The sequence below is a fragment of the Arachis ipaensis genome, chromosome B9 (assembly GCF_059453495.1).
Source record: "Arachis ipaensis isolate K30076 ecotype BB chromosome B9, ASM5945349v1, whole genome shotgun sequence".
Lineage (NCBI taxonomy): Eukaryota > Viridiplantae > Streptophyta > Magnoliopsida > Fabales > Fabaceae > Arachis > Arachis ipaensis.
In genome coordinates, this window is record NC_142444.1 from 15,515,956 (window position 1) to 15,538,548 (window position 22,593).

The 22,593-nt window shown below is 29.6% G+C and overlaps 2 protein-coding genes across 10 annotated transcripts; both read right to left on the reverse strand.

The window, feature by feature from the left end:
- Positions 1 to 846: 846 nt before the first annotated feature.
- On the reverse strand, positions 847 to 6,058 carry LOC107618887 (RPM1-interacting protein 4). Its single transcript, XM_016321062.3, has 4 exons — positions 5,834 to 6,058; positions 1,964 to 2,476; positions 1,497 to 1,685; positions 847 to 1,121 (listed from the first exon to the last, which is right to left on the reverse strand). Exons 1-4 carry the CDS (start codon positions 5,837 to 5,839, stop codon positions 1,092 to 1,094), a joined length of 738 nt encoding a protein of 245 aa, XP_016176548.1. The 5' UTR covers positions 5,840 to 6,058; the 3' UTR covers positions 847 to 1,091.
- Positions 6,059 to 15,894: 9,836 nt separating this feature from the next.
- Positions 15,895 to 21,579, reverse strand: LOC107618430 (dephospho-CoA kinase). 9 transcript variants are annotated; one of them, XM_088499865.1, is made up of 6 exons: positions 21,257 to 21,561; positions 19,610 to 19,704; positions 17,915 to 18,281; positions 17,694 to 17,839; positions 16,957 to 17,413; positions 15,895 to 16,013 (listed from the first exon to the last, which is right to left on the reverse strand). In XM_088499865.1, the coding sequence occupies exons 3-5, from the start codon at positions 17,984 to 17,986 to the stop codon at positions 16,975 to 16,977; spliced, it is 657 nt and encodes a 218-aa protein (XP_088355991.1). In that variant the 5' UTR covers positions 17,987 to 18,281; positions 19,610 to 19,704; positions 21,257 to 21,561; the 3' UTR covers positions 15,895 to 16,013; positions 16,957 to 16,974. The 9 variants fall into 9 exon arrangements, with proteins under 9 accessions (XP_088355991.1, XP_016175974.1, XP_088355987.1 ...); XM_016320488.3 differs by having other exon boundaries at positions 17,949 to 18,281; positions 21,257 to 21,554; XM_088499862.1 differs by lacking the exon at positions 15,895 to 16,013 and having other exon boundaries at positions 16,744 to 17,413; positions 17,915 to 18,286; positions 21,257 to 21,579.
- Between the last annotated feature and the right edge of the window lie 1,014 nt (positions 21,580 to 22,593).

Consider the following 22,593-nt stretch of genomic DNA (forward strand, 5'->3'; position numbering starts at 1 on the left):
GAAATGTATTTGCAATATTTCTTTTTTTAATATTAAAACAAATAGAAAAGAGAGAAAAAATACCCATACAAAATTAATATTCTAAAATAACATGAGACTTGTTAGAGATATAATAATTTACATGTCTCTGTCTATCAATTTTAAACTTAGATACATGATTTTACTACATAAACAAACCCATAAGTTCTTTAGAAAAAAATTATATAAATAATCTCTCATGTCTCATGTAAATACAATTAATTTCTACTTTAAAAAGCATAACATTAACACCACAGAATAAGATAAAAAGAAAGAAAGTTCACCGTTTTTCCATACAAATTGTGTTTAATTGACCATCAAAGATAGTGGGGAAAAAAAAGAAAAAAAAGGGGGGGGGGGAGAGAAGGGTTGGGAAGAAAATATGCATAATGTATAATAAATGCACTTCAATCATGTCTTTTTCAAGTAAATAGTTAAATTAGTCCCTGAAATATCACTCGTTTTTTAAATTGGTCTCTAAAAAATTTTTTTAATCAAATTCGTCCTTTAAAGATTTTAAATTAGTCATATTAGTTATTCTGTTATTTTGTTTGTTGATAGTGTCAAATTTGCTTATGTGACACATTAAATGACACTCCAACACATACCTATCAGTCTTAATTGACTATTAACATAATAAATTTATAAAATTAGATCAAATCAAAACCTAATTGTGGGGAGAATTTAAGGCATTGGAATTGATTTTATCTAATTTTATAAATTAATCATGTTAATAGTCAATTAAGACTTCTAGGTGTGTGTTAGGGTGTTACTTAACGTGTCACATTAGCAAATTTTGACATCATTAACAAACAATGTGACAGAATAACTAGCATGACTAATTTAAAATCTTTAAAGGACGAATTTGATTAAAAAAATCTTTCAGGGACCAATGAGAATGAGTGATTTTTCAGGAACTAATTTGACCATTTACTTTGTCTTTCCCTGCAGGGACAGAGAAAGAGAGAGCCTTGAATATTTACAAGTGCTACACACCCCTCATGATCATTCACACTATTTTCTCCCCCTTTGATCTCTTATCTGTTGAGAAAATAATTCACACATCCAAATGATCATTTGTTGCTCCACCAAAAGCAGCAACACTGAAGAAGCAAAAACAAACAAATACAAGGATCAGTATGGTGAATATTCCAAACTTATCCATTTATGTCTCATAACATTCCGGTAAGTTGGAAAAGAAAAATGAGATTCAACAGGCTTATTTGCTTTGTGCTTTCTAATTTTAGGATTTTGTGAAAGAAATCTGTGAAAATAAAAGCATGTTTTCTTTTTCTACAATTATTTTCACAAAATCTTTAAAACAAAAAATACCGAAAATAAAAACACAAACCAAGACACATCCTTGGATAATTTAGCAGGTCCCACACGCATTGGAATTTATTGATTGAAGGGTGTTCAAACCTACTTAACCAATTTGTGTACTTTTGAGGAGGTTAATCCATTGCATGCATGCATACCTGTGGTTTGTCATTGCTAGGTTGGTTCCGGATAAGGTGTGGTCTCTGGTTAGGTGTTCCTGGAGTAACTCCAGCCCCACCCTGTCTCTCCTCCCTCACTTTGTTAAAAATGTGAGTATAGCCATCAGCTGATGCAGGGTTACTAACATCCCACTCACCAAACTTTGGAACAGCTGCTCCTTTGTCAGGCTGCCATATCAGAATGCTTAAACTCAGCATTTTTTGTTAAGCTAACACGTATAAAAAGAGAGGTGAAATCTTGGAAGTTTGATGACTGATGAATCATTGATATAATATGAAAAATATTACGTGTACTCATGGTGTGGAACACCCTAAAGACTCGCACTCCATCCACTATGACATGTGAACCCAGTAATATAATGCAACTCATGTAATATATACCAAAAGCTCTTAAAGTTTCATATAATGCATGGTTATCAAGAAAGAATTGGACTAAGAAAACTAACAGTTTCATCGCCACGATTGGCTGGTCTTAACCGAGATCTTCCTGGTGTTCCGTGGCTGCTATCATAGGAATTCTTTCCTTCCCATGATGGACTATCCCTGCCGGGTGCTCTAGCCTGGCGATGAAGGGGAGAACGTTCAATGCTGTATTCAGAACCAGTACTTTGTCTAGAAGGTCTTCTGCGGTTATCAGCAGAACCTACTCCATGGCCTGCTTGACGAGCAGGAGAGTCAACAAAAGGCTTAGGATTACCGTCATCGTTGCTCTTCTGTAACTCATTTGATGATCTCGCTGATCCCTTTCCAGATGGAGGCTCTGAATCAGCTCTCAGTTTGACCGGAGGTAGCTGATCAGATGATGAATTATCAAATGATAAATCCGGATTCTCCTCAGGGTCATTCGGGTTTATCATCTTTGTGCCTGTTCGACCTTTCCGGGCCTTGTCAAAATAAGCTGTATAAGGAACATTATCTCCACTTTCCCAATTGCCAAATTTTGGTACATGAGAACGTTGCTGTCAAATTGAGACATTGAAAAGAAGTACGTTAAGTATAAAGAATAGCAGCAGAAATACCAAATAACAAGTTCTCTTTCTCTTTTCATGGCAATAAATGGTACTTTAGCGAGTTGAATCAAATTGAAGCAAAAAATGGTCAACATGTAAGGTTACTTTATAAGAGAACACAAAGATACAATTGGAAGAAATTTACACAGCATTTGTCCACATTTGACCAACTCATGAGTCATGACAATCTTTTACTAACATTGAAAAGTAAACACAGCCAATATTAGGTTGTGTACATAAATATAAATACGATTTTTACTTTTAGTCTATAATAATTTCATTCAAACATGCTCAAGTCAAGAGAACGTAGAGAAATTTAGCTTCACAAGTCCCCTAAGTACTGTAGGCTAATAATCTTATAGCAAAGCTTTTTGCCACTAACTACACGGATCACAAGTCATGTTAATCTAATCCAGAGTGTACACCATGTTTGTAGGCAAATAATTTGAACCTAAGCTTTTCAGCTACAACTTTACTCGGCCCCTCTCTACCTTTGACTACTGTATGGGATGTTTCCATCTGATCTTCTCTTACCAAGGGTTTCTACAAGCCTTGTCAGCATGGTGAAAGTGAGTCAAATTAAGCCGATCAAGGCTAAGTTCATGTTCATCTCACAAAAATTGAGCTTGATTCACCAGCTCTCGACTAATCAATAATTGAGCCTAATTGTAAGGTTCAAGCCGACTCACCAAAAGCTCATGAATTGTCTTGAACTCACAAGCTGGCTTAAATAGCATGAACATAATTGCTATGAATTATAACTTATTAAAAAACTATCAATTATATATATTTATTAATATATATGATACGAGACCTCAATCATAATTATATTTTACTAGCATATTAATCAATAGGCACTAACATGCCCATTAACCGCCTTTCAAATAAATATAGTAATAACAAATATAAGGTTAGTTAAAATGGTAAATATGTAATATTCTAACTAAAAAATTTTAGATTCAAGTCTTCGAAATGGCAAAAATATATTTTTTTTATAAGTTGTATATCACAAAGGGCATTTTAGGGGAAGAATTTTGTGCACCAAATTCTTCACATAGTCTATATATATATATATATATATATATATCAAAAGAGTTATGCAGACATACTATTAGAAATTAAAAATAAAAAAAGGTAATACATATTATGTAAATCTTTATATATATATATATATATATATATATATATATATATATATAATCGAGCCAACTCACGAGCCAATGAGTTGAACTTACCCAAGCTCAAACTGAACTCATTTAATATATGAGCTCAAATTCAAGTCTAAGCTCAACTCACAAACTCATGAGCGAAACTTATTAAGCCAATAAGCCATTAACGAGTCAAGCTTGAGCTGGCTCACAAGTTAACCTGAATCACTTCCAAACCTACTTATTGGTTTCCTCGTATCACAAAACTACCTAAGGCAATATTCTAGCATCTTTTCTACACTAGGTGATTGTTAGGGCTTGGGCATTATAGGATGCCCAAAGTCTCAATTTTCTAGCCATGTTACCGTGATCGCCAAAACTAATCCACATATTTTCCAAAGAAGAACTAAACTTAAGCCCTTTCTGCCTTACGAATCATAACTTAGAAGACATAAAACATATTGATTGAACTTCAACTACAACTGTTTTCTGTTATTTAATCAAAATGATGCTTTTAGCCATTTCTTAGTTCAATTTATAGTGATCAAGCTTAGTTCCCCATTATTTATGTTAACTAATAGTCTAATACATATTTGCAACATAAGTTAAGTCTGAATCCCACAAGTTCAATTTTCACTATTTTTTTCCATCAGAACAGATGCCACCTGCAAAGTAATATTCTCAGGTATTGGAGTCTGGCAAGTTATCGCACCAAAGGGAATAACACCTGCAACCTTACAACCAATTTCACTTACGAGAATGGTTGTTTCATCCCTAAAATAAATAAATAAATAAATAAAATGTCTCTCTTGTTAAACGTAAGCAGGGAAGTTGAGATTTCCTTTTTTTTTTGTTACTCATGGTATTCTAAGACTTGGTTTGGTAAAGCTTTTCGAAGAGGTGCTTGTGCTTTTTAAAAGCACAAGCTTCTTATTTTGTGTTTGGTAAATAAAAAAGACTATGTGCTTGTACTTGCAGTTTTTAAAAGATCAGGGTACTTTTGAAAGCACTAAGTTGGAACTTTTCAAAATTGGCTTGTGCTTTTCAAAATTTAAAAGTCTAATATAACCTCATATATTAACTAATTTTCAAATTTGACGCTTAAATTTATGTCTCTTATAGTATTTTTAAATTTTAAAAACTATTTTACCAAACGTAATTGTTGTTGCTTATGTTTATTCAAAGTCATTTTTAATTTAATTTACCAAACATAAATACTACACTTCTTAAAAAAATCATCTTTTAAAAATTAACTTTTACAAGCTACTTTTGAAAAATAAAAGTTTTACCAAACTAAGCCTAAGTCCCTTAACAAGTCTAAGGGTCAGTACTCAGTATTTAAGGTGAACATTTCAGCTGATCAAAGTTAGTCTGTTAACTCAAACGTAAGACTAAAGCATAAGAACAAACACCAATGTATATGTTGCTCAGCTGGAAGAAACTTTTGCTAGGTGAATCAGAGATTTTAGGTTCAATTCCTATGCATATAAGACTTATTAAAACTCGGAAGGGAGAGCTTTGCTTCCTAAGTGGTCCTACCCAGCCAGAGTAGAGGAGTCCCTCCAAATGAAGGATTACTTGTTTCAACTTTCAACCAAAAAACGCAGAAGAACATACTCACACACAGCGCTCAAAGCTGATTGAGGTCTCTTTTCTTTGACTACTCCAAATATACAATTTAGCAATTCACTACAAGTACAAAGTATTATAGTTTCTTGATTAATTATGTAGATGATCCATACCCCAGAAAATTTTGAATTTCAAGATATATATCCACCCCTATACACAAGGCTGCTAACTTCTTAAAGCAGCATAATCCATGGCAAAAGAATCTTATTGAATTGCAGAAAAACTGAAGCTGCTAATTGTTAATTTGGCTGCAGACGGAACGAGTTGACCAAGAAATTTGGTCAACCATCTCAAAGTCTAGAAGATGAAAAGAAACTCAAAATACAGAAGAATAAGAAAAAACTCACCTAACATAGCAAAAACATAAAACATAATGCAAGACATTGAATTCCTCTATATAATTAAAATAAAAAATAAAAAGGAAAAAGGAAAAAGAAATTTCCTAACCAATTTGTACAATTTTCTCAGCAATCACAAACAGATAGAACGTAAAAAAACTATGACAAAAACTAAAAATTAAAAAACTTACTGTCATTTCTAACCAGGCTTGGGAAAATCTCCAGAAAGTTCAGAGGAGAACGGAGCAAAATGGAGATGCGGCGGTGATTGAGCGAAGAGAAGAACGGAGCACTGGAGACGAGGTGGAGAAGGCGAAGAACGGAGCAGAACGGAGACGCGGCGGTGGCCGGCGAAGAAACGAAGGCGACACAGCGATGGTGAGGGATCAGAGCTGGAGCCTGTGACGCTGAGTTATGTGAGAAAGAGGAGAGAGAGCTTAATTACAAGAGAGAGAGGTTTATCAACCGTTAACCGGAGCCACCGGTAATGTTTGACCATTACTTTTTTTCCCGGTGTCTTTGTATTATTATTATTATTATTATTATTATAAGTTTTCTGTTTTCAAAATTCTGTGTCTACCAAGTCATTACATTTCATGAAATTAATTAATTAAGTAGTTTTAAAAAATAATTTGACAAGAAGTAAGAAATATTTCATTGAACTCATTACTCATGTGACTCTTAAGTTCCATGCCATAAAATTGGCAATACTTAATATGCACTTAATAATTAGGTATTTATTTTAGTAGCATAGTAAATTTGAACGTAATTGTGGATAAATAATAAAACGATGTGAATTATATTATTTACGTTAGTATTTAATTTTTTAAAAAATATATATATTTATTAATATTTTTATTAAAATATTTTTTATTTAATTTTATAAAAAGATCTAAATATCATTTTTTTATGTTTGATAAAAACTATTTTTTTAATTAATCAAATTTTAAAATTTAACTAACTTTAATCTTATAATTTTAAATTTTAAATAATTTAAAAAATAAAACAAAAATGCATTTGGTTATTTATTCTCTCTAAAAAATTTTGCTTTAATCTTATTGATGCTTCCATGAACCCTAAAACATTTTTTTTAAAACATATTTTTTTAAAAAGAAACTCATTTAATTTAAAAACATATATTTGTATTAAAAACAAATATGAAAGTATGAGAAGCAATTAAGCATTATATACTCTTGTTAGTAAATTATATAAACTATTTTTGTGTGAGTATATTATGCGAAGAGTATGTGACGTTTTTCATAATCTCATATTCTTTTAAATAAATTGGTACTATATTAAAGTGAATTCTAAAGAAAATGTTTTAAAGTCAATTTTAATATATTTTTATTTACAATATATTTTAATAAGTGATAAATACCTTTTTTACTCTCAACATTTATATTTGATTTTAATTTTTTTTGTAAGGTCTGATTTTGATTTTACTCCTAATTTTTCAAATAGGAACATATAAGTATATGACATTTGATAATATACCTGCGAAGTACAATTTTTAGATCCAATTTTGTGTCAAATTCACACAAACTTAAAATTAATAGTTCCTTGTATAAAAGTTAACAACCAACTCAACATCATAAACTTTTTCACAATATTAAAATTTGCTGAAAGTCTTTTAGGGTCGGGGACCAACGTCCATCATTGCTTATAACGCATTTGTTGCTTTTTAAAAGACCATCTTTGGGTTAAAACTTTGATTTCGACTAACTTTATTTAAGGGTTTATTGTTGGCTAATAAATTGATGCATATATAATATAAAATTCGAATTTTTACACTTATTTAAGCGGACAAGTGAGCTGACTATTCGATGAATTTAAATTAATTGTATGTGTATATATATTGTAATACTTAAAATTAGAGATTATTCAACCCATCTAAAGAAAAAGTTGAAGAAGAGTGTCTTAACATGTGCAACCACTTGGAGTGTTGCGTGGATTCAGGTTTGTTTTTTAATGTTATTACACAAATGAGATGTAAGAGATTTGATTTAACGACCAAATATTTTTATTTTTTTTTATGGGAATTTAACCACCAAATTATAGGCTAAAGAAAAAAAAAAAAATAAGAAGAATCAAATGGAATGCAATAAATTTAATTGAGATTAACGTTCTTAAGAATTTAACTATGGCCTTAGTTAAAGGTGCCGATTGAACCATCAATATTTGAGTCCTATTTTTGATGATGGTGTTAGACAAAAAAAATATTATTTTTTTAAGAAGATTATGAAAAAAATATTAGTTATAGGTTAATATTTTTGTATATAATATTTATATTTATTTTAATTAAATTAGGTAATTTGACAGTTTATTTTTTTTTTTAAATTGACATCAAGCAAGAAGTGCAGGAATAGTTACACAGAATAATTTAAATTGGCCGAAAAATAGAGTGTTGAGTATAATTGTCAGTTGACATAGGAAGTCTATAAATAGGTCTTAGGCTAATATTGTAAGAGAGTTCAATTCTTTTAAAAAATACTTAGAAACTCAAACTATTCTCAGCTCTTCACAAAATAAAAATTAAAAATTTTAAATAATTCCTAACTCAAACATTTGTAATTTATTTTTTTTTTTCTGTTTTTATTAATACAATTTTTTTACTTTTATGTATTTTTCTCTTTTACGTTTATATTTCTTTTTTTTATCTTTTTTTTTTTAATTTTTTTTGTTTTAATTTCTATAATTTACTTTACTTCTAATACTTTGTATTTCTTTGTTTATTTATTATTTTTATTATTTTTAATTTTTATTAATATAATAATTATGACATTAAAATATTTATATATTTTTTTAAATATTAACAAAATTTGAATAAAACATATAGACATAGAAATTTTTCAACAATAATTTTTTTTCTTTCAATATTACCACTAGTTGAGAGACCAAGATACTTAACCACTTTAATCAATCTTACACTAGTTGACTTGGTGAAAGTTAATAATAATAGTTAATGTAGCAAATTATAAATTTATTTTATTTATTTATAATTATGACATAGTTTTTTTTTTTCATTTAAATAATTATGACATAGTTAACGTGACGACGTGAATCCACCAACTTGCCACAAATGCCCAACAACCGAAAAACGATCACTCTCAGCCTTAAAAAATCCAAACCATACACAGCTCAGAGACCTCATTTCATTACACAATAATGTCACTAATGCCCCACCTTTTCATCAACGGCTGGCATTATGTACCCTGTTTGTGAGTACTCAATTCTACCCAATTCGATCGATAAGGTTATTTATCCAACTCATTATAAATAGAATTTGTTTATAGATAGAGCAAAATACAGATTTATAGTATATTCTATTATACTTTATCCGCATTCTTAATATATTATCAGTACGACTAGATATATATCCATCAAAATTTATTCTTTAATTAGTCAACATTTATAAAAATTTAAAAAAGTTAATTATAATAATTATTTTTAGATATTATATCTCAATTTTTTTCTCTCATATATCTAAATTTTAAAATTATATCTCCTTTAGTTAGAATATTCAAATTTAAATTTAAATCTAATAAAATAAAAACAACAAATTAAAATTAAATTTTAACAAAATTAAAATTAAAATAATCTATCAAAATCAATTTTTTTTATTCTAAATGTGGTATATAATTATTTAACACGAATAATAAATATAATTATTTTGGATGAATTTTAGATGTATTAAAAAATAATTTATGTTAAGAAAATATAACTACGAATTTTGGATATATATCAAAAGTATTTTATATGTTATTTTATTATTTTAGATGTGTTAAAAAATTATTTATGTTAAGAAAAATATAAACACAGATTTAAACAAATTTTGGATGTGTATCAAAATATTTTGTGTTAAAAAAGTAAAATACATAATATTAAATTTAAAGATAGAGTGAAGGATAACATTTAAAGAAAATAATACTATTAAAATCAATTTTTTTTCGATTCTAAATATGGTATATAATTATTTAACAAAAATAATAAACACAATTATTTTTAGATAAGTTTTGGATGTATTAAAAAATTATTTAGTGAGTAATTTTATAATTTTAAATGTGTTAAAAAATAATTTATGTTAAAAAAATATAAGCACGAATTTTAAATATGTATCAAAAATATTTTGTATGTTATTTTATTATTTTAGATGTGTTAAAAAATTATTTGTATTAAGAAAAATATATATACAAATTTTAAATGTTTATTAAAATATTTTGTGTGTTATTTTATTATTTTAAATGTATTATAAATATATAAAGTAGTAAATAATTAATTTGATTATTAATTATTATAATAATATTTTTTCTCAAGAATAAAAATAATGTTTACTAATAAAAAAATATACAACGATCAAAGAGAAAAAAAAAAGGTTGAAATAAAGAGAATAAGAGGTTAAAAAAACTCACCATAAATAAGAAACAATCCAACTGGGGAGCTAATTTCCTATCAACCAATTTTAGCCAACAAACAAAATAACCAATTTATTGACAATTTTTTTTTTTTTTAATTTGGAAGCGCCCTTCCTTATATCCAACATTAACACGAAATACTTGTATATTAGGTTACTCTTTTCGGTTTTTTCTTTTTTTGTTTTTTTACCCTTTTTCACTTTTTTTTTTTCCCTTTCCTCAACACCACAAAATCACCCACAACCACCACTTTTGTCGCCGGCTACAGTCCCTCTGCCACCGCTGGCTGCCATTTTCTCTTATCATTTTAAATCTTAAACTCTAAATTTTAAATCCTAAACCCTAAATTTTGAAACTTAAATTCTAATCCCTACATCTTAAACTCAGAACCTTAGATTTTAGAGAGTTCAAATTAAAAATCAATTAAAATCGCACTAATTGGATTTGATTGGATTCTATTTTTTCAAACTACGTGGATCGGATCGGATTTTGGATTTACTTCTAAAAAGTAAAAACCGATCCGATCCGATCCAATCCAACCGCATAATATGCTATAATATTATTATTTTATTATATTTATAATTTTACTTGTAATATGTTTAATTTGTTATATTTTTTATATTATTAATGTATTATTATTATTTAATAAATATTTTATATTTAAAATTATATTTATTTATTTATTTTAACTAACTTATAATTTTATTTCTATTGTTATATTATTATTGATTTTTCAACATATTATTGAGACTTGTTATGTCATTATTGGTTATTTAAAATTTAATGTTAAAACTTGTTATACATATTTAATTTTTTAATTTAGAAAATCGCAATTCCAATCAAATTCAAACCATTTAAAATTGGATCGGATTTTTTAAAAAAACTCATCAAATCCAAACTGTACCGCAAATAAAATTAATATTCTGATCAGATGAATTTTTTACTTAAAATCGATCCAAATCGCATCACAAACACTCTCACTAGATTTTATATTCTTAACCCTAATTCCTAAATCTTAAATCTTAAATCCTAAATGTTATACTTTAAATTAATTTTATTTTATTTCACTTTCAAATGCTTTTTTTTAATGTGAGTTTTGAATGTTTTTATTCCAACTAATTTTGGATATTATTTTTTTTATGTTAATCTTTTTTGGCTGATTTTTAAATTAGTGGCCTGAAATAATGTTGGTTCTCTAAACTTTTTAAATAAAAATTAAGAACAATAAATAAAAAAAGAGAAATTCTCTACATACAAGCGTTTTTTTATACAAGTCTTTACAAGTGAATCTTCTTCTTCTTCTTGCGCACGTTCTTCTTCCTCTTCCTCTTCTTCTTCTTTTCTTTCGTTTCTTGCCTTCTCTTTCTCTTTCTTCAACCATTACTGCACGTTTTCACTGCACATTCTTCTTCTTCTTGCTGCACGTTCTTCTTCCTCTTCCTCTTCTTCTTCCTCTTTTCTTTCGTTTCTTGCCTTTTCTTTCTCCTTCTTCAACTGTTAATGCACGTTTTCACTGCACCTTCTTCTTCTTCTTGCTACACGTTCTTCTTCCTCTTCCTCTTCCTCTTCTCTTTCTCCTTCTTCAACCGTTACTGCACGTTTTCGCTGCACCTTCTTCTTCTTCTTCTTGCTACACATTCTTCTTCTTCTTCTTCTTTTCTTTCGTTTCTTACCTTTTCTTTCTCCTTCTTCATTTACGTGCTTTTCTCTCTGTTTTCTTTCTTCGTTATTCTCGATTTCCATTGTTTTTTTACATCAAACTCTGAAATCGTTTTTGAAGAAGAAGAAGCAGCAGAAGATGAGGAGGAGAAAGAGAAAGAGTTATGAATTATGCATAAGGTGTACTTCAACGAATTTTGGGTGTATTTCTTAAATCCTCTGGGTGTAGTTTTTGTAATCCTTTTGGTGTATTTCTGTAATCGGGTGTATTTCTATAATCATTTAGGTGAATTCCTGTAACCGTTTGGGTGTATTTCTGTAATTTTTTGGGTGTATTTCTGTAATCATTTGAGTGTATTTCTGTAATCGTTTAGGTGTATTTCTAAAGTTCCATTATCTTCAAATTTGGCAAGAAACTCGTTTTCATGGAGGAAGAAGAAGAAGAGTCGTTTATAATGCATGGTGAGTAGCGCGCTTTGAAAATAGGAAGTGGTTGAATAACGTGCATTTATTTACTCTTAAATGTGAAAGTGTAATGCATATTTTTTATTGGGCTTGTACCAACTTGCAAGACTTATAAGCCAAAAAATTTGTATGTATAGCAGGCCTCGTAAAAAAATGCTACCTAAATTAAAAGGACAAGTTTAAATACTTTATCATAAAAAGATAAAATTTGGAAGGAACAGTGGCCCAGAAAAAAAGACTAAAAAAATTAGATAAATAGTGACGCATTTAAAGTTGAAAGGAATCATTAATTTAGTAACCATTAAGCTTTAAGTAATCATTAAATTAATTATTTAAATTATTAATTTAGTATGTTTATTATTTAAAAAATAAAATTGTAAAAATTTGGAATTAGAAAAAATATAAAATATTTATTTTTGTTTGTATTATTTTAATTTTATTAAAAATTTAATGTATATTATTTATAATTTTATGTTAAGTTTTTTAAAAAAATTATATTTTTTATTTTAATTTAAATTATATTTTTTATTTTTTATTTTATTAATATATATGAAATATAAAATAATTAAATTTTATATTTACTAAAAAAATTTAATTTTTTTGTTGGTAGAATTGGATAAAATAGTGTTGAGAATTTTGAAAGGTAGAAATTTAGGTACAGTTAACTTCACGTAAAATTGATAATTGAGAACTGTTAAATAAAAATTTAGTCAAATTAGTTAAATCATTTCACGATTCTTAACTATCAACTTCACGTAAAATTAACTACATCTAAATTTTCACTATTTTAAAATACGAATCGGGTTAAACCACAAATAAAATTAGGATAAAATTCCTATTTCTACCCCCAAATTCTCAAACTCAATTTTTTATTTGTTTTTTATTCAAACAATCATTATTTTATTTCAAAATCAAGAATCCATCTAAGATCTAAGCACTAGCATATTTTTACTTTTCCAAGAATCTGTACTCGTGTATAAGATAATATCAAATATTTTTTAAAAAAAAATTGTTGATTAACATATTTAGATATGCTCAGTTGCTCACTTTTACAAACTTCACGTGCTCTAATCATTATTAATTGCGAGAAAAAAAATTAAAATCCCAAACGACTTAACAATATATATTATAAGTAATTCATTAATAACTTTTTGTTTTCGTTAAACACACTCCATTTTGAGAAATTATAACGTATAAGTTGATATTCCAATATAATTATTAAGTGCATATTAACTTATTACCAATTTTGTGACATAGAACTTGGAGGCATATGACTTCAATGAAATATTTTCTTACTTCTTGTCAAATTAGTTTTTAAAAATACTTAATTAATTAATTAATTTCATGAAATGTGTGACTTGGTAGAGAAAGAATTTTAAAAACAAAAAATTTATAAAGTGTTTGTTTTGATACGATAATAAATTCATATATACTGATACGATAAAAATATAGATAAATAACAAAATGACACATAAATTATATTATTCATATCAACATTTAATTTTTTTAAAAAATATATATCATATCAATACTTTTATTAACAAACTTATAATTTAGTGAAAATAAAAAAAAAATTTATTCTATTTTATAAAAGTCTTAAATATTTTTTTTTCCTGTGTTCCACAAAAACTACATATTTAAATTAATCAAATTTTAAAATTTAACTAATTTTAATGGTATAATTTTAAATTTTAAATAATTTAAAAAATAAAACAAAAACACATTTAATTATTTATTCACACTAAAAAAAATTGTTTCAATTTGTTAATGCTCCCCATGAGTCATTCATACTAAAAAAAATTCTAAAAACCTAGAAAAAAAATCAAAGGAGTCCTTCATTTTAACTGAATTTTCTCACTTCTCTTTCACAATCTCAAGGAACATTTCACTTTCTTGCGCTCTCAATTCTCAAACTCAAACTCTCTTCTCTCTCACTGCCACTTACCCATTTGAGTCTCTCTCAGCCTCACTCGATTCTGTCTTAATACGAATTTTGTGGGACAAACTAAAAACTGTCATATACTAATTGGTAGGGGTGATCATAGATATTGGGTATCCGATTACCCGTTTGAATCCGAACTGAACAAATTAAATTGGTTTTAAAACTAATAGATAATCAGGTCTAATCAAAACTAAACGAATGACTCTCTCTAGTAATTGGTTCAGGTAACGGTTCTGAGGGTGCGAAATCTAAACCAATACGTGGACCCGACCATGTGTTAATTAAATAAAAAATAAAAATTTAAAATATATATGCCTTTAAATATGTTTGGATTTAATGTGTTTGGTATTTAACATATAGATTATTTCTATTAATTTTACATGTTTATTGTATTTACAGAATTTTCAAGATAAAAATTTTATTTTTTTAATTTTTTTTTATGAATTTCTGGTTTATTGGGTACCTAATTTTCCGAATCAAACCAATCTGTTCCTAATCGGTTTGGTTTGGTTCCGGTACATACACACACAAAAAAAACGTAAATTCGAGCCAAACCGAACTAATTACAATTGAATTGGTTCGGTTCTAATTTTACCCAAAATCTGAACCAACCCGATCCGCGATCACCCCCTACCAATTGGTTTAATTACAAGAACAACAACTAAGAGAATAAAAGAAGATTTTGTAAACATGGCTAAACCATTTGTTTAGGAGATGCATCAAGAATTAGACAAGACAATTATTAACAATTATGGAAAGTCAAACGTCTTACTATTTACAAGATGTATTGAGGATTCTCGTTAGTCAAAAATTAAATAGACATCACTTTCTTAGTATTTATTTTATATTTATTTTATTTTAGTTTGTTTTGTTTATTTTAGGCCCAGTTATGATTTGACCCATTTTTATTTTAGTGAATTTATGTGTTAGAATTTTAAACTTAAAAAGTATTAAAACTCTCTAAAATTTAGTAATCACTTTTTTTTTCTTTAATTTTGATGAATGAATTTTTTTTTGAAAAATTTAGGTATAAACATACCTTAATTATTGCATCAGAAAATCAAATTAAAGTAGAGAAGTCCCTTTCTTTAATTTTTCATCTTAATCTAGATACGTTTCGTATCATGTCTCCTTTACACTCGCCTGCGTTTCAATGTCTCGTGGTCTTCTTTAGCCTCCTCGTCACCGACGACAGAAGCAACTCCTCAGGTCGTCGTCTTTTGTTTTCAGGTCCTAGAAGAGCACCGTTTACAATTGTTGACATTGACGTCATCGCTCGTGTGAGTTATGTATTCTATTTTTTTTTTATCTTGTGATGCCTGTGTTTTTGTTAGGGTTTTGTTTTTGAACTGAATAAAATTCTTAAATTTAGTGAATGTTTGGAATTCACAAATGTTTGAAATTTGCATGTTGCTTTGAAGAAAGGTAGTGGTGAATGGAAAAAATTGGTTGCAGTTTCTAGGAGAAAATGCTCCATGAAAATAGAAAAGTCAAGAAACTCATGCTTGGCCAGATTATTTTTTCCACTCAATAAACGCCAATTTCTCAATTATCAAATCTTACTCTTTCTCTTAATTTGCATGAAATTTCTTAACAATTTTGTATATGTGAATTGCTCAAACCTACTTCTTTTAGTATTTATTTTAGGTGCCCTGATCCTAGATTTTTAGTCAATTCTCTGTCTAAGGTTAGAGTAGACTAGGATCAAAGACTATAATTCTTTATAATTTTTTGGTCAATTCCCTGTTGCACCTTCTCATTATTATCAATGTTAAAACAGTGGTCAACCTCATCATAATTATAAATTAGTCAAACTGCCACAAAAAAGATAGCAGTACTTGACAGCTAAATTCATCTTTTAAAATGCTAAATTACAAATTTAAATTTAATCTTCTAGGCTGCGTTTGTTTTCAAAGACAGGACAGAACATGACACTGAGACAGAGACAATAAGACGGAGACACTAAAAATTATTGTTTGTGTATTGTGTTTGGATACGATGTACAAGACACTAATGTAATGTCCAATATTATGTTTGGATACACATGGATAAGACTAAAATATTATATGAAATGACTAAAATAACCATATGATTCCAAATTTTCTACATCAAGTACAAACTAATTTAATAGAGAATGAGAGTACATAGGAGTACAGACGAAACTTGAAAAAATATTTAAAGAGACAAAAAATTTTAATAAAAAAACATATAATAGTATTTATATTAAAATAAAAATTATAAATATATTTATTTTATTTTTAAATTTATTATTAATACGTAGGAATACATATAAAAAAATAGATCTGAGTTTAATTAATAAAAAATTTTGTTTAGGTTAATCTGCCAAATTAATTTTAAATAAAAAATCAGTTTTAAAAAAGAATCATTTTTACATGAAAAAATAGTTTTTGCACATAAAAATTTATTTTTATTTAGAAAACTAATTTTTTTTTATCTAAAAACTGATTTTTTTTAAATTATATAAAATCAATTACAATTTATAAATTATTTTTTAGCATTTTAAAAGATCAATTTTACCTTTAATAATATTTATCTTTCAAAAATTTTAAGACTAATTATAGGAAAAATAAGAAGAGATAATAGTGGAATAATAAAAAATATCTATGGACAAAAAGGAAAACAAAATTTATAAAAAAGTTCGTGTCCACTCTTCCAAATTCCGTGTCCATCGTTGTCCTTCGTAGAAGAGTGGACACAAAAATATAAAAAACTGTCCCGGAGACAATGTGTTCCGTATCCATGTCTCTGCTTCCAAACACATTCTAAATATGTACTGTCCATGTTTCTATGTCCTGTCTTCGAAAACAAACGCTACCCTAAAGAACATAAGTGACTATGAAAGTGCTTTTATACACAAAACAAGACCCGAAGTGAGTGAAGCAAGTATGACCAAGGCTCCATTCCTGGAATGCCAAAACTGAGTCCCTGTCAAGGGTTTTGACACTTCAATTAGAACCTTCTGAAACTGTTCCTTCAAGTCATCAAGTGATCCAGTGTTATCTATCACTATATCCGCTTTATTCCTCTTCACATCAAGTGGCATTTGAGCATTGATCCTGTTTCCAGCATCCTCCTCATTTGATTTGTCTCTCCCCATGAGTCTCTTTTTCTGTGTTTCAGGATCAATCCACACAACTATAATTGGCTTTGTGAACTTGTCGATCTTGGCCTCAAACAACAAGGGGACATCAAGAACAATAACCTTGTATCCCTTCAGCCACAGCTTCACAACTTCCCAAAAGATTCCAGAGGATATATGGGGAGCCAATAATCTAAAACATGATCACAACTGAAATTCAAATAAAATTCAACAAACTAATCCTAAAAATGATGCATTTTAGGAATGATTGAATTGAAAATACTAGCTGTCGGTTACGAATTATAAAGTCTTCAACTTTAGCCTACTCTAACCTTAGAAAGAGAATTAACCAAAAATCTAGGATCAGGGCACGTAAAATAAATACTAAAAGAAGTAGCTTTGAGCAATCCACATATGCAAAATTGTTAAAAAATTCCATGTAAATTAAGAGAAAAAGAGTAAGATTTGATAACCGATCGAGAAATTGGCGCTTATCAGGATCGGAAAAAACAATCTGGCCAAGCATGGGTCTATTGACTTCTCCATTTTCAAGAAGGATTTCCTCCCCAAAAGCTGCAACAACTTTTTTCCATCCACCGCTACCTTTCTTCAAAGCATCCTGCGAATTCCAAACATTAACTGAGCTTGAGAATCTTATTCAGTTCAAAAGCAAAACTCAAACAAGAACACTCACATCACAAGAAAAAGATTTAGAATAAATAACGAACACGAGCGATGACGTCAGCGTCAACAACAGGAATCCCATGGGACTTGAAGAGATTGGAAACGGTGCTCTTCCCAGACGCGATTCCGCCGGACAACCCAACTATCCTCATTTCCCTTGATTCGATTCAATTCAATTCCTCCCAGGGTGTTCTGTGCTTCTACTTGCTCTGCAGTCGTGATTTGGTTCTTCTTGTGCCCTTTTGAAAATCTGCATCTGTTTCAGATGACGTTAGAGCAGCCTCGCCGATCCGTTGCGATGAATGGCGACCGAGCCTGCGATGATGACTTTGTCTGTCTGAGCTTCGCAGTTCGCATAGTCTGCAAGAGCTTTCCTTCTTTTCTTCAATGCATAGGTGGTTTTTTTTCCAGACTGAGATGTTAATATTTTTGCCATAGAGACGGGCTGAGCCCGAAAGGAAAGAAACTTTAAATGCACTTTAAAGAGTTAAATCTCAATTTGACCCCTGAAATTTGGCCTGATACTTAGAATGACCCTTACAATTTCGTTGGCCTCAATTAGAACCCAAAAATTTACAATTGTGACTCCAACTTGCCCCTGCGATCATCTCCGTCACCGAAATGCTGATTTAGCGCAATTGCATGACATGGTGGACACTACTTAAACGACGGCGCATTGGTTTTCGCGCCAAACCCTTTGGAAACCACGTAGTGTAAAGGTTTCATTGATGTTTCGCAACTTATGATCGTCGTAATGGAAAGAGAGTTTTAACCCACAAAAAATTGAAATGACGTGGTTTCCAAATGGTTTGGACGCGAAACCAATGCGCCGTCGTTTAAGTAGTATCCACCGTGTCATGCAATTGCATCAAATCAGCATTCTGGTGACGGAGATGATTGCAGGGGCAAGTTGGAGCCACAATTGCAAATTTGGGGGTTCTAATTGGGGCCAATAAAATTGTGGGGGTCATTTTGAGCATCGGACTAAATTTCAGGGACCAAATTGAGATTTAACTCCACTTCAAAACAATTATTAGGGTAAGAATGGTTCGCTGTATGAGCCGTAAAGCAAAAATCAATAAAAAGTGAAAAACAACTCTTGTTGTAACTATGGTATCTATATCTACTAAACAACAAAAACTTGAACATGCATCCATAAAATTGAACATTTTATCATTCAATTGGCACAATAAAAAAAAAAGAAACGGGACAAGTATGGCAAAACACATTTTGGATTCATTCATGATTATTCTTCTAGTGTGCATAATATCTGAAGCTACTCGCTAAAATTCAAATTAGTTCCTCAAAATAAGGCTATAACAATACCTAAACTTCTAGAGCTAATTGCTCAAATTAAATTGATTCAAATAGTTATGCAAGCATCAAAACTGTAGGCAAAATAGGAAATACTGAAGCTGGATGGTGTTCTTCAGGAGAAGAAAGAGGATATATGATAAGGTAGCATTGAAAATTTTTGTCCCAAATAGAGATCCAGTAGAGGTAAAATAATGTATAACACATCACTCTCCAGGGACTTAATTTCCTAGCAATGAGATGGAAATTAAACCCTTTTGATGTGACTGTTCGGTGACGACAAACATAAAGGTGGATGTTCATGGTATAAGCAACCAAATCATAAGGCAAATCTTAGAGAGGAAACTAACATAAACAGAAGCACACATACCCAAGAAAGAATATATATTACCCTGTCAAATTGTCCACATTTCCACTTGGTTGCAACAAAACCAACTGGGGCAGTATTGCAACAGCCTCCAAGTATATTGAAAATGCCCAGAAGATCTGCAATAGATTCACATTAAGTAAACAACCATATTCATGATGTTGCTCACTAGGATATGCAACAAAAAATTCAACATATCACATTTGTGACAAAGCCTAAACAGTTTCCAATGAAGTATCAAAATGCTGAGTTGAATATAATCTATTGCAGCTTTTGCATACACAAATATATGGGAAAAGAATCTGCAGGCTTTCAATAAGTACAGCAACATGGGAAGATTCTAACTATGATGGCATATATAGTATCAAGCAAAATTATAATCTATGGTATGCACTGGAAAATTCAAGATGCAATCTGCTGATTGGAATCCTCAGGTGGGTCATAAATATATAAAGGTAACAACCCTTCCTTCACTAATCCGTTTTCATAGTCTAGTTAGTATTCACAACAAAGCAAGGTTAGTCTCAGCAAAGAAAAGTCATATAAATCGTATTTTTCACGTGGAAGTCAAGAACAGCTCAATCTGGACAATGAAGGCTTCGACAAATGCACACAACACAAAACATCAGAAGGGGAAATGAAAAACTCTACATCAAAAGCACAGCAAAGAATACAAATTTTTAAAAGAAAAATAAATCAAAACAAGAAATCTGCACAAGTTGATCTTTCTCAATCTAATGCAAAAATCCTCAATTAATGACAAGAGGAATTGATCCAAGAAAAGAGAGGGAATTGATCTCCAGAATTGAATAGATAAATGACAAGAGGCGAAAAAAATCACAGGATCGAGAGAAAAAATTGAAACGAGAGGGTAAAAAGTGTGCAAACTTCGAGTATAAATTAAAACGTGGACAAAGTATTCTATCAAGATCAAGTTGGTACAACTTCTTTGAATCAATTATTATAAAATGAACAATTTTAAGAAAATTATTACAATGATTACCAACAAGTATTCTAAGAGCACTCATTTAAAAAAGGTCTCTTTAGCGCTATCTACCTTAATTTGTTAAAAGCTAATCTTAGAATACTAGTTGGCAAAAAGATTAACTAATGCAAGCACATTAAAAGATGAAACAGAACAGAAACATACAGCAAAACATAACTCGAGAAGTAAATCTAGTCCAAGAGTGATCTAAAGTCGGCATCTATATCTTCATATGACAAATTTGGAGCTTGACCAATACTGCCTATATAAGAATCAAATCAATCAATACTAAGAATCAAATCTATTCTTACAGCAACAAATTCAACTCATTGATAATTTTTAACAACAAATTCAACGATGATAATTTTCATGAACAAAAAATTTAGCTAGGTGATTATTTCAGTAAGACAGCAACAAATTCAAGGTACAGCGACGATAATTAGCAACAAATTCAACTCATTGATGATTTTTCATCAACAAAAAAAATTATCTGAGTGATATTTTCAGCAACAAATTCAGCTTACAGCAACAAATTCAGCAAATCCTACTTCATTCATCATTTACAGCAACATTTAGATCAGCAACAAGGCAAACTAATTGATTAGCAATTCAACATCATCTCAAAATAGAGGGACAAGGGAAATCTGGAAAAGACAGAACAGGGAAGCGATGATGCAGGGACTCACTAATGGTCCACGGAGACTCGGCGACGGGGAGGACTCGAAACCAGAAGACGACGAGGGACGAAGCACGCGACGACCCCACGACGGTCCACGGTGACTCGGCGACGGCGAGGACCCAAAACCAGAAGACGACGAGCGACGCCTCTGTCGCCGGCGACGAGTAGCCCAGGAAAGGCCACGAGACGTTGAAATGCCGGCGACAAAACGAAACGAACGACGAGACGCCGGCGAGTGTGAAGGAGACGAGACTCTAGTAACAGTGAGAGAGAAGAGAGAAGAGAGAGTTTGAGTCCGTAAGTATGAGAATTGAGAAGTGTACTAAATGTGTTTTTGTTTTATTTTTTAAATTATTTAAAATTATAAAATTAAAGTTAGTTGAATTTTATACAATGAATTATTAATTTTAAGTGTGTGTGTGAATTTGACACAAAAAAATAAATCTAAATGTTGTACTTAGGAGATATATTATCAAATGTTATATATTTATATTATATGCTCCTATTTGAAAAATTAGGAGTAAAATAAAAATCAAAGATTATAAACAAAATTAAAATCAAATATAAATGTTGGGAGTGAAAAACGTATTTATCATTTGTTAAAATATATTGTAAATAAAAATATATTAAAAATGATTTTAACACATTTTTTTTTTAGAATTCACTTTAATATAGTACCATTTTATTTAAAAGAATATGAGATTGTAACAAACATCACATACTCTTCGCATAATATACTCATAAAAATATTTTATATAATTTACTAACGAGTATAGAATTTTTTAAAAATAAATAAAATAAATATTATAATTACTGATATATATAATTTTGAGAGTATTAACGATTTTTTATATTTAACCTTATCTCGTTTACAATAAGGTACGCACACGTCTCTATATATTACATTTATGAACGCGATGTGATACATACCTTATTTCGTTTACAGTGTAAACGAGATACGGTCGTACTTATCTCATTTACATACGAGATAAGGAAAGTTGGTGCCTATAAATGCAACTCATTAACAGATCGTCTGACCCACTCTTGATCCACATTTCTCACATTTCTCTCCATCCTTAGGTTAGTTTATTGATATTTTTGAGTTTCTGGTACATTATGGCACGCAACTTTGATATAAATTGGTTGAACGCATACTGACACATTACGGGAGTCATTGACTTTGAGGTTGGTGCTATTTTTTATGGTTCAAATTAATAATTGATTGTCTTTTAATTAGTGAATAGACGGGATAGATTAAATGATATTTAGGTAACACAGAGTATGTTAGTTGACAAATATGGATTAAGATATTTATAAGTAATTAAGTTAATTCATAATGAACTT